Source organism: Melanaphis sacchari, unplaced genomic scaffold (genome assembly GCF_002803265.2).
Source record: "Melanaphis sacchari strain LSU unplaced genomic scaffold, SCAv2.0 Contig105_pilon_pilon, whole genome shotgun sequence".
Taxonomy (NCBI): domain Eukaryota; kingdom Metazoa; phylum Arthropoda; class Insecta; order Hemiptera; family Aphididae; genus Melanaphis; species Melanaphis sacchari.
The window spans coordinates 1,296,248-1,308,183 of NW_020270395.1; the positions used below are offsets into that span (position 1 = coordinate 1,296,248).

Genomic DNA, 11,936 nt, shown 5'->3' on the forward strand with positions numbered 1-11,936 from the left:
TAAAAAAGGCGGACAAGTGGACAAGGTTCTGTTGTAAGGTATGTGTAAAGTGAGTCACTGTGATGGATGTGTGAAGTTTTTGAATTCAATGATACATAATATTGTATATACGAAAAACGATTTTGAGCGAAGACAGTAATATGCATACCTCTACATAACATTTCATGTTTTTTTTTTTTTTATTATATTGCTATTAGGTAAAGTAAGTTATTTTACTATTAATAATACTGCAAGTTGAATTCATTTTTTCCAAAACAATACATTTGAATATTATTATAATATATTATAAAATGTTTTTTTTCTAACAAATGATGTTTTTAAACTAAAAAAAAAATAATATTTATCATTATTCATGTTTGAATATGTAATTTCATTAACATTAAAACTTAAATGTCTATAAAAAATACTATGCTTAAATAATTTTTAGATTTTTGATAACAAAATTAATTACTTATATGAGGAACTTTTAATTACATTTTCAAGTCTCAGGTATAAAAATTAAGCATTATAAAAATTTTCAACTACAAAACAATTTTATTTACAAATTACCCATTTATTTACTGCTTAAATAAAAATAATTGAAAATTTAAAATGACTATAAATAGCTCGAAAAAATGCAAGCTTTTTTAAATTTATATCATGTATAGAAAATCATCATATAAACATTTGGTGAAAAATTCATATATATTATCGTTTATTCATTTTCAATTTCATTAAAAATACCCATTTTTCCTTTTTTTTTAAAATTTTTTTTTTTACTCAGTTATTTTGATACATGTATAATTTACATACAGTTTTCTTTCCAAACCACTTTCAAAGTTAAAAATCAAATCATTTTTTAGATTACCTTTTTACTGTATACATAAACCAAAAAAACTGTCATTATAAATTATAATATCAATATCGCTCCGCTCAAAATCTAAAAATTGTAGTCTTCTATCATCCATGACATTACATATACATAATAGGTGTTTACCGACTTTCAGCTTAATATAATAATTAAACATGTTGTTATAAAAATTTAAAAAGCACAAAAAACAAAATTGAATTTTCTTAAAAAAAAATTAAACAAGAACAAAATATTTGTATTCAGTTGCTGTAGTTAAATTGAAATACCTGAGTCATAAAATAGTTACTCGTGTTTTTTGCGTTTAATACAGGGGTCTTCAAACTTTTTTATCCGAGAGCCATATAAAATAAAAAAAGCTCTTAGCGAACCAAAATGTATGAACACATATAATTTATAAATTATAGCTGATACAGCTGACAATTGCACGTGCGCGCGATAACGACTTTGAAAACTATACACATTTTTAGAATATTTGCTGTCATTTGGCTAGCTGATGAAAACTTGTTCACCGTTCACGGGCCGTAGTTTAAAGACCCCTGGTTTAATAGATAGAAATACCTACTATTCAAAATGCATAAAAAATGCATACTTAGTTAAAATTACTAATAATCAACTGCAAATTATATTGTCAATGAAAAAAGGAAACATATAAATAAATTTATTATACGGCCCCACTGTGAAAAAAGATTTAGCCACCACTACTATGAAATTAAAAAAAAGTATTAATAAATTAAATGTTGTGTTCGGGGCGCAAAATTCCTAAATACGGCCCTGATAAGTACCGGGTATATAACAACTTTCTTTGAATAACATTGAATTAAGTCCTAAATATTGAATTTGAGTTTCGCAAATACTTTTGGGTTATTGGAATTGAGTCCGACCAATATTGTTAGGTTATTTGAGTTGAGCACCTATAGAAGCATTATAGAAAGTATACTAATTTGGTATACATTAAACAATTTATATAGTAATCTATAAATTCTGAAATTACTCAAGTAAAAAAAAAAAAACGCTATTTAAATAAATAAAATTTTATAAAATTTTATTATTGTGAACAGAGTCATGCTAAAAAAATTACTGTACATACCGTTTACGTGGTAATTTCATATTAACACCTCAAAATTTTTAATAGCATCATCGAATTTTTATTGGTTAAAATTATTTAATTATAATATTATGTTAATATTTCATAGACATTAAGATAGATTTGATTCTAGGACTTTTCATCTTCATAATAATAATAATAATAAAACATACCGATCACTGATCAGAATAATATAGAAAATATTATTGTCAATTTATAGTTTATATTATGAATTATGATAAATAAATTATTATGTATTAATTACTTAAAATAATTTTATAAAACGATTATCGATAAGTCGATAACGATTACGCCGAAACGTCTTTCGACTATTTGTAGTAAGTAGAAAACAGTTATTAATATTGAGAGAGATCTAAGAACTAAAATTAGTTAAGACAAAATAATAAATAATTTTAGTATGTCTCAAAGACGTATATCTTTAATATAATATTTAAATAAAAATAAAAAATGTAATTACTTAACAGTTATACTTACAATTATTGTTTTATTTTCTTTGTTTATATTTTGTTTTATTAATACATAACGTAACGAAAATGAATGAATGGTGAATGGTAGGAAAGTAGTGCGAAGGAAAAGTCATCCACAGGTCGTTTTGGTCAACATAATGTAGCACTCCCATACAATTAATGCAAATTGCGTAATAATAAATAATAATTACTATACATATAATGCACATTATATTATTATACTACCGTCTACTACGGCGGTCTTTGATATATTCGAAGCCACATTCGTGTGTGTCGCCGATTTTAGAATTTTCATACAGCAATACGTATGCACTATCTCGTCTGTCATCGTCTTACAAAAGCACTGCACATTATAGGAAATTTGCATTCAGCAGACCTTGTTATTTGTCAACTATTCTTTACATGTAGTAAATTTACCTGTAATAAAACTGAAAGGTAAAAATACTATCTATGGAATCTTTGCAATATTAATGCTCATAAACCGCATTAAAATTTAAATATCAATAAAAACATACTCGATGCCGTAGATTATATTTTTACTTTTAAATGTAATAATAGGTCAATTTATTTAAATATTAAAGCTATTAACAACACAAAATTGGTTCAACTAAACGTAAATTTGCTGTTGTACGGTTTTAAAATGATGTCGTTAAGACATACTAATACTATTACTGATATTATACTATTGAATTTTGATTTTAATTATCTCAGCAAAAAGAATATTTTTTGAACATTTTGACATATGTATTATTTAACGAATGTATCGGGCTAATTGTTTAACCATATTTCTATTTCTTAGAATTGAAGAGAAGACAAGGTTATAGTCTAAAAATACACAAAGAAATGTTTACCTCTGGCTCTCCTCATTCATCTGTAGGTCTTAACTTAAATCGTTATGACTTGTGATTACTATAAACCATTTGTCAGTTGTATCCAATATTAGATTTATATTATCGATTAAAACCATAACAGATTTTAAATCCATGGGCAGGACTATTCGCTTTTCGCCCAAATATGATGTTAAAACTTATTTTCTTTTTGCTCAAGAATAGGTATTATAACACTTTCAAATTAAATTTTTTTAATACATTGCACTTGCGGAAACACTCTAATATTTATTTTTGTAAATTAATTTTATAAAACCATTTAGCATTACCCAGAGAGTACCACAAGTTATTGGCTTTTATTACTCTTCGTAAATGTATTGTGTATTTTTCAATTATTACAATGATGCGTTAAGAATAAAAAAGAATGGATTTGTGTTAAGAATATTATAAATTTAAAAAAAAAATGTGATATGAAAAATATATTTATTAAATTTGTAATTTATCTATAAGTAATTAAAATTAATTGTTTACTAAAGTATGTGACAAGTGTCATAAAAATGTTATCAAAAAGTGCTATACTATTTTTGGGCTTAAAAAGAAAATAATTTAAAAATATTTGGGCAAACGGAGACTTGCCTTAAATTTAGTAAGATTTACTATATAAATGTAGTGGAGGTATACCTACCTAAAAAAAAATTTTATTTCATTTTAGTTTCTTAGTGGACCACACAATAATAATAGTCAATAAAATATTACGATTTTTTAAAATGAGTGTAGTTATGAATAAAAATTAGATTTATAATTTATGTAATATTAGAGAAATCAAAATAAAAAATTCTCTACTTTGTTACAATTGAAAAAATTGAAAAAATTTAGGAAAACAGTAATTTTTGGTATTGGCCAGCGATATATACTATTAATTATCGATATTGTATTTATTTTTTTCCAATATAATATCGTAAAATTAGAATAATACCGGCATTAATATCGATTTAAATAACAACATATTTATTAACAAGTTACATTTTATACAATTTAGTTTATTGAAAGCATATTAAAAGTATAGAATACATATTACGAGTATATAAACAACAGCACATTTGCACTGTTTACAAAAACTTAATTTTTATTTAATACAATCCCCTTTGGCCTTTTTATTAACTTTAAAATCAAAATGTTGCTACATATCACTCCTAGCGCTAAACAACAGAACTAATTTAAAGTTTTCACTCATTTTGTTTAATAAAAATAATAAATATAAAATAATACAAAATAAAATAATTACGACGTCTCATCGCGAGTTAACAACCGACACTGAATTTAGTTTAAATTGTTTAGTATAGTGGTGAATTATTCCTTTGAAACATATCGCCTCGTATCATAATTTAGTATTTACTTTATACATTTATAGATAGATATTATAATTTTATTTTATACTGTTTACTCAGTTTAGTGTTTAATCGTCCGTAAAATCTCGAACCTAGATTAACCCCGATATCGCTATATTTTTGATATTTATATTTAAATATCTATATCGAAATTATTAAGAAAATACCCACGATATCAATATTGTTAGCTAACACTAGTAATTTTTACGCAAATCAATTTTTGATAAAATCGATTTTGTTTTTGTTTTTGATGCGATTAGAAAACAAAAAAATTATAGATATTTAAAATTTTCAAAATATTTTGAATAATTTTAAGCTATTTAAAGGTATAATAAATTTTCATTTTTCTAGTTTTTTCATTCTATAAATTTCGATTGTAAATTATTCACTGGGTAGAAAATTGAGAAAATTTAACTTAAAGCTTTTCATAAGTTGTAAAATTTCTCGATTAAAAAAAAATCGAAAATATTTATTTTTATAAATATTCAAAGTTAGAACTTTGAAAAAATTCCTAAAATCCACAAATATCAATAAATTACTTTGTAGTTAAAAATTTACAAAATATTTGTTTTTATACCTAAGATTTGAAAATGTAATACAAGATTCATTATAAGTTTTTCATCCTATAAGTAAAAAAAAAACCTATCGGATAACTCTTTCCTACCTTTTATTACTTTTAAAATATATTTTTGTTGTCGTCTGATACTCCAAAAATCTACCAGCTACTAAAAGCAAACTGAAAACAGTAATGCATTACCATATATAAAAAAAATGTAATTATAAAAATATCATTATTTTTACTTATCTTTATATTGCGTTTGTAAAAATTACAAACACGAAATATGGATTAAGTTAAGTCGTGAAAATGCAAAAAATGATAAAAAAAAAAAAAATATAAAAAAATAATAATATATTTATATTTTTAAATATAAAAATCATAAAAATTGATAATAGCTTACTAAATTTTAAAATTTTAAAAATAATCGTATCCACGCGTTACATTTGTCGGGAATATATGATAAAATTAAATTACATTAGTGCTTGTGATGGATAATCAGAAACATTATCGGAAACACAAGTTCCAGATGAATGTACCTATTCTTTAGTGGCTTAATCACGGATAAAAAAAATTGTATTCTTAAAAGCTTATATTTACTTGTACTAGGTATTCCTTTGTTCATAGTCTATTACTCTATTCGAAACCGTACTATCGGGTTTTTGTTTTTACATAGGTATCATAAATGATGCGATTTTTAAGGCCTAGAACCATGTGATTATTCTAATACTGAAAAGTGGTGAAAGATGAGTAGCACCAACGAAAATTTATTAATTTTTTTCTTTTATGTTTATACATGTACTATAGTAGAGTAGTGCGTACCTACGTGTCTACAACGAGTTACAAACGGTGGTTACCGTCACAACTAATAGTTTTGTATAAAATAATAATAAAACATATTAGTCACTATACTATACTTATATCTGATGCTATTGATATGAAGTTAAATCAAAATGCTGTCAATAGCCATCAATCATCATACACATAACTTGACTATCATTGAATTCAAATTAAACATACCCAGAATAATGTGTTTATTCCAGATCTTCTAACCCGTGAGGGAGGGGGAATCGTACATTTTTAAGAGGGTACAATAAAATAAGAGCAAATAGTGGAGGGAAGTAAAAATAAATCTAAATTACATACAATATTTTGTTCACACAAGAAGTGTCCTCAATAATTGATTAATTAATTATTAATGAGTAATGGCCAATACAATAACCTATAACCTCTATCATAATATTTAATTTTATTGTTAGTTGATATAGCAAGTTTTACATTTTTCTCTGGAGATGGGGGTAATAATACCCCCCGGGCCCCCCAATGATCATCCCCCCCACGAAATAATTTCGATCAACAACAGGGCGGTTTGTTCTAGTCTGCATTTTTCAATCTGATATTACATATCAACATGGAAATAAGAAAATAGCATTTATAGATACATTTATATATTTCAAAAATCATTAAAAATAAAAAAATATAATTATAAGCCTAATTTAATTATTGTAGCACCAAGTTTTATTCAAAATAAGGAAAAAATAATACATAATAAAATGGATAGAATATGTTGTAGGATCATGTAGTGTTTAAAAAAAATTAGTTAATTAATATAGGTAAATATTTATTTAATTTATATTGAACTGCAATTACAAAGATATTTTTTAGATAACATTTTTGCTAAGTGTTATTTAAAAATATTCTACTAAAGGGTGATAAATGTCCTAACATTCAGTTGGTAATCTTTGATTAATAACATACTAAATAAAATAATTTTGAATATTTTTAAATTCATTATTACTCGTAGTCTTATGTGCGATATCTAAGTATATGAAATATGTAGGTCAGTGACTAATTTATTAGATATCCTTAGGTTGTTCTTAAGTGATGGGATTTATTATTTTAATTATTTATTATAATAACCATTTTTATAAGAATAATATTGTAACTTTTCTTCTACAAGGCCCAATATTACACGGGAACCATGTTACTATATTCAATTTAAACTAAATTAGTTAATAAATTATTAAATATTCCAATATTAAGAAAGAATATAAAATTAATATTTTAATACTTATTAAATATGTCATTAAAAAAAATATATTAATCTTAAATATACTGATGCTACAAGGATTGAACTAAATAATCAAAATTTAAATGTTTATAGATATCAAAATTTTAAATATTAATAGATATCAAAATTGATTACAATATTAAATAAAAATAAAAATAAATTAGGAAGCTTCAGTCGTAGGGGTAGGACTTGAAGGAGGAGATGGACTGTCTATTTCAATTACTACTCCTTGTTCAGAGCTGGTAACAGCTTGTTGCGGTTGTACTTGAGCTTGCGGTTTTAAATCAACTACAGCAATTGGTTCTATAGCGTCAGCTGCTTGGGCTTCATTTTCTTGTTTATCTTTTTCTTTTGGCGGTTCTTCATCGTCACTTAATGTCAAATCGATAAAAGATGACTTTAAGTTTTCAGATTCTGGGGGTCTAGAACTTTCAGGGCAAGGTTCTGTTTTTGGTTCAATGCATTTTTCATCGTCACTGTCTAAGTCTACAGAATCAATAGGTTTTACTTTGGTATCAGGAGTACTATTGGTGTTTTTTGTCTCTTTATTTTCTTCATAAACTATCCATGTGCCATCAGCCAAAATTTCAATTTCCTTACTGCAATATTTGAGTGTTGGACTTGAAACAATGTCCAAAAAATAATTTTCTATTTGTATATCATCATACAAACAAGGTTTATTGCAAGTTGGACACATCCATGTTGGCTTTTTCTCATTCATTAAAATAAATGTACTAGCATCAAAACATTGTAAATGATCACAATGAATAGATTTTGCTGGTATCTTCATTCTCATTTTACCCAATGGACACACCAAGGAAAAACGATAAGATGTAGTGGCCAAATCTGGATCAACATCAGCTAACTTTTTAATTATATAGTTTTTAGTTTCTTCAGAACTCCTCCCTCCTTTATCTTGAAGTTTTTTTAGTAAAGTTTCTGCAGTCAATTTTTTTACAATATACATTGCTAGAACGTAATTTTTTCCATCAGGAGTCCAATTTATAGTGATTGTGTTACTAACGATTGGAGAAAGTTTAACAAGTTGAGTGCAATTGATAGGTCTTGCAGTTCGTCTAGATTCAGTTCCTGGTCGAGTATTAGGAGCAGTAGGTGGTAATGGACATGCTTTTAAACCAAGTCGTATGTGTAATCCAAGAGGCATATAATCAGTACACTCGCTAGTTATAGGCTCTACCAACTGACAGATTCGAATCTGGAACTGATAGATATATTCATTTTTTCCAGGAGAAATGTCACGATTCATGGCAACGAGATTGGCGTGTTCACATGACAAAAGAAGTTTAAATGTAGTTTCTTTCATACCTGAAATAAAATAAATATTATAAATTTAATAAAATTAAATTTAAAAAAATAATCATAAAATATTACTACCTCTAGGAGCGTTTTGTAATGTATTTCTGTCCATGCCAGTTAGAAGAGTTGGCTTAATAACTTCATCAACAACATCATAAAATGGTAATTTTTTGAACTTGATTTGGGCTACAGTTTCAAGAGATGGGGTGTAAGAATTGTTTCCACTACCCGATGTTTTCATATCATATCCCAATGCATCTTGTGATACCATATTTATTTGTTGATTTGAAGGTAATTGAGATGATACTATAGTAGTACGAGGTCCAGATGGCTGATAACTGCCAGATATATACTGAATATTATTGTTAGCCATAGTATTTCCAGGAATAGAATTTGCTCCTATGTGGTTACTATACATGCCTCTTTGCATTTGAGGCATAACTTGAGGTAATCCAGCTCGTGCCATATGCATCGGTTGTTGAGGATATTGTGGTGGTTGATACATTCTTTGTGGCGGGTTCTGTATCTGATTAATAGATACCATCTGCCTTTGTTGTTGATTTTGCAATAAACTACGCATCATAATATCATTATTAGGAGGCATATCATTTTGCATGGAACGATATATATCATATATTTTTCCTACATATGATGAATAACTCATTCCAGGTGGTCTAGATCTTAACAATTCAATTGCTCGATCTTTTAATTCAGATTTTCGGCCTGCTTTATTTCGACCAAAAGCTCCCAATAGTGTTTGCAAATCATTAGTCCGGAAACTACTTAGCATATTTTTATAACCGTCATCAGCATAATTAGCCAAATTATTCATTGTTCCTAAAAAAAAATAATTAAATTATTAAATTTCTAGTTTTAATAATTACATAATAATAATAAATATATTATCTATAAAATATAATACATAACATGGGTATAAGATATAATAATATCTATTATCTTTTTAGATTTATAATAAATTTAAAGTATGGTAACTAGATAAAATCCTATGAAGGGTGACACAAATATTTGAAAGCTTGCCTCAGAACAGATCAATCTGATTTTTTTTGTTACTAGATGTCAGATAGGCTCATAGAACAATTATATTTATAAGATATTATATTATTTATTATAGCGTGAACAGAATTTAAATAAGTAAAATTGTGATTAAAATAAATAAATGTATTAGCGAAGTTGCTAGGATAACTTAATTAAATTATTGGTATTTTTCTCATATGCGGTCTACCGCACACTTGTCGTCTACAACACATATTTTTACACGTTATACACAGTCTACCCAATTTTTTGTCAATTACACCAATGGTACACAGACACAACATGTAGAAAGTTTATAGGGAAATTTAAAAAAAATGCACGGTACATCGCCATCATTGCTGCCCTTATATTTGGCAGAACAATAATGACAACACATTTGAATTTTTTTTAAGAGATGTAAAATTATACCTATTTATAATTTAAATAATAAAAATAGTCACTTTTATATATTAACATATATATAATGTATTAATATATATCTTTTTATATAGAAAATTAGATTATGACATGTATTATCAAATTATTGCTTTAATTGTGTTTTATTAAATATATTATAATCCTACATTTGTATTCATTAATAAAATTGTTTTATCTATGTGGTAGACTATGTGGACGTGTATTAAAGGGCGATACTTAATACCTATGATAAGAATATCAAATTAGATAGTAGTTGTTTGGGACAATCTAGGTACCTACTGTAATGTAAAATTGGTCAGAAAAAAAGTTCACAAAAAAAAAAAAAAAAAAAAAATGTCTAGATAAAATATTTATGGAACTATGTACAAGAAAGGGAATTTTATTAGTTTTCTAAGTATTTCGAAATACATTGACATTTGAAAATTACTAATTATTTCATACTTAAAAATAGATTATTTCTAATAATATAAATTTTTTGTGTGATACATTAGTTCTTTTTTAATTTATACTTTATTTAATGGATTTATTATTGTGAATAGAAAAAGTGCACAATAGCAATTCACTGTTATGCTCTTGTTCTTCATAAGGTATTTTGATATCATTTCTTTTTAAACATATTCTTTTTTTCTTTTTTATTACAAAATTTTAATTTTATCTTTTATTTTACTAATTGAATAACGGGTAATTTAACTTTTGACATATTTTTATTAGTATTTAAGTAAAATTAATGTTTTACACATTAACTGCTACTGATTGTTAAAATTAACAATTTTTGCTGAATAATTAATCCAATAAGTTATCAATCTGCCAGCATAATAAACAACAAATAAATGTTAACAGATTGATTTGTTATTTATTACTACAAATGTCTCTGGTTATTACTTATTACATCATCTTCATAACTTATCGCTATACTTGTTTAAAATAAAATTATGATCAATTAGGCGAAACATACATTGAAACTAACCATGTACCTATTAGTAGCTAGAAATAATTAAATGTCTTATTAGTTATTACAATCATAACTACATACAATAATCACAACAATAACTATTTTAATATCAACAATCGTAACTATGTATTGGTAACAAAAAAATGTTCTAAACTTAAGTTCAAAAAATTTAAAAATGAGCATTGGCAACAAAACAGCATTTATGCCTTAATGCTATAATTCTAAAAATTATATTGAAATATTTAGTAAGCGCTAAACAATTACCTGATATATTATCTCTTTTCTCTAGATTGAATTGTACGTCAAAAATAATTTGAACAATCTAAACAACGGTAGAGATTTAGTAGAATCTTAGCAAGACGCCATGACGCGTTTGTAAACATGCGTTTATGACTTTATGTTAACTGATGAAACTTGTTTTGCTGTGATAGTGTGGTACCGAGTGACCAAGTACGAAAAACGGAAACGCGGTTACAGCTGTGTGCTGCTAAACGCTAAAGTGAACGCGAAAAATAAAAATCGTTCGTTACACATTCGACGTAGCCCGTAGGATGAATAACAATCACCGGTCATCGGCAAAAAATCAATAACAATTAAATAGAGGCCAGAGAGACACTTTGAACTGAGAATGCCGAATACAGGGAAAACTCGAGAGGGACGCTTAGCAGTATGCACTGATTGTACTACTGTAGTAACTAGTAAATACTAAATAGTAATGTACCAAATATTTAACAAAAGTAAATCGTTTAAATCGTCGAGTCAGGGTCCAATGTCCATGGAGTGATAATATCTGATGCCACCATGGACATTGTAAATTATAATTATGGCAATTATGTGGTCTATGGAGGCTACCTTGCAATATTACAATATTACTAACCAATAATAGTGTAGCACTGTAGGTCTGGCGTCCCGACTCCCTTCCGCGTAACGACC

The 11,936-nt window shown here is 26.3% G+C and overlaps 1 protein-coding gene across 2 annotated transcripts; it reads right to left on the reverse strand.

Annotated features, from left to right (window-relative positions):
- Positions 1–6,816: 6,816 nt before the first annotated feature.
- LOC112603310 (E3 SUMO-protein ligase PIAS2-like) lies at positions 6,817–11,780 on the reverse strand. Of its 2 annotated transcripts, none has more exons than XM_025351823.1 (3): positions 11,268–11,780; positions 8,660–9,418; positions 6,817–8,590 (listed from the first exon to the last, which is right to left on the reverse strand). In XM_025351823.1, exons 2-3 carry the CDS (start codon positions 9,411–9,413, stop codon positions 7,425–7,427), a joined length of 1,920 nt encoding a protein of 639 aa, XP_025207608.1. In that variant the 5' UTR covers positions 9,414–9,418; positions 11,268–11,780; the 3' UTR covers positions 6,817–7,424. The 2 variants fall into 2 exon arrangements, with proteins under 2 accessions (XP_025207608.1, XP_025207609.1); XM_025351824.1 differs by lacking the exon at positions 11,268–11,780 and having other exon boundaries at positions 6,818–8,590; positions 8,660–9,153; positions 9,228–9,320.
- Between the last annotated feature and the right edge of the window lie 156 nt (positions 11,781–11,936).

Coding starts and splice junctions, on each gene's coding strand:
- LOC112603310 (XM_025351823.1), bottom strand. CDS start 9,413: ATGAATAATTTGGCTAATTATGCTGATGACGGTTATAAAAATATGCTA. Junction 8,591..8,659: donor ATTACAAAACGCTCCTAGAG/GTAGTAATATTT, acceptor ATTTTATTTCAG/GTATGAAAGAAACTACATTT.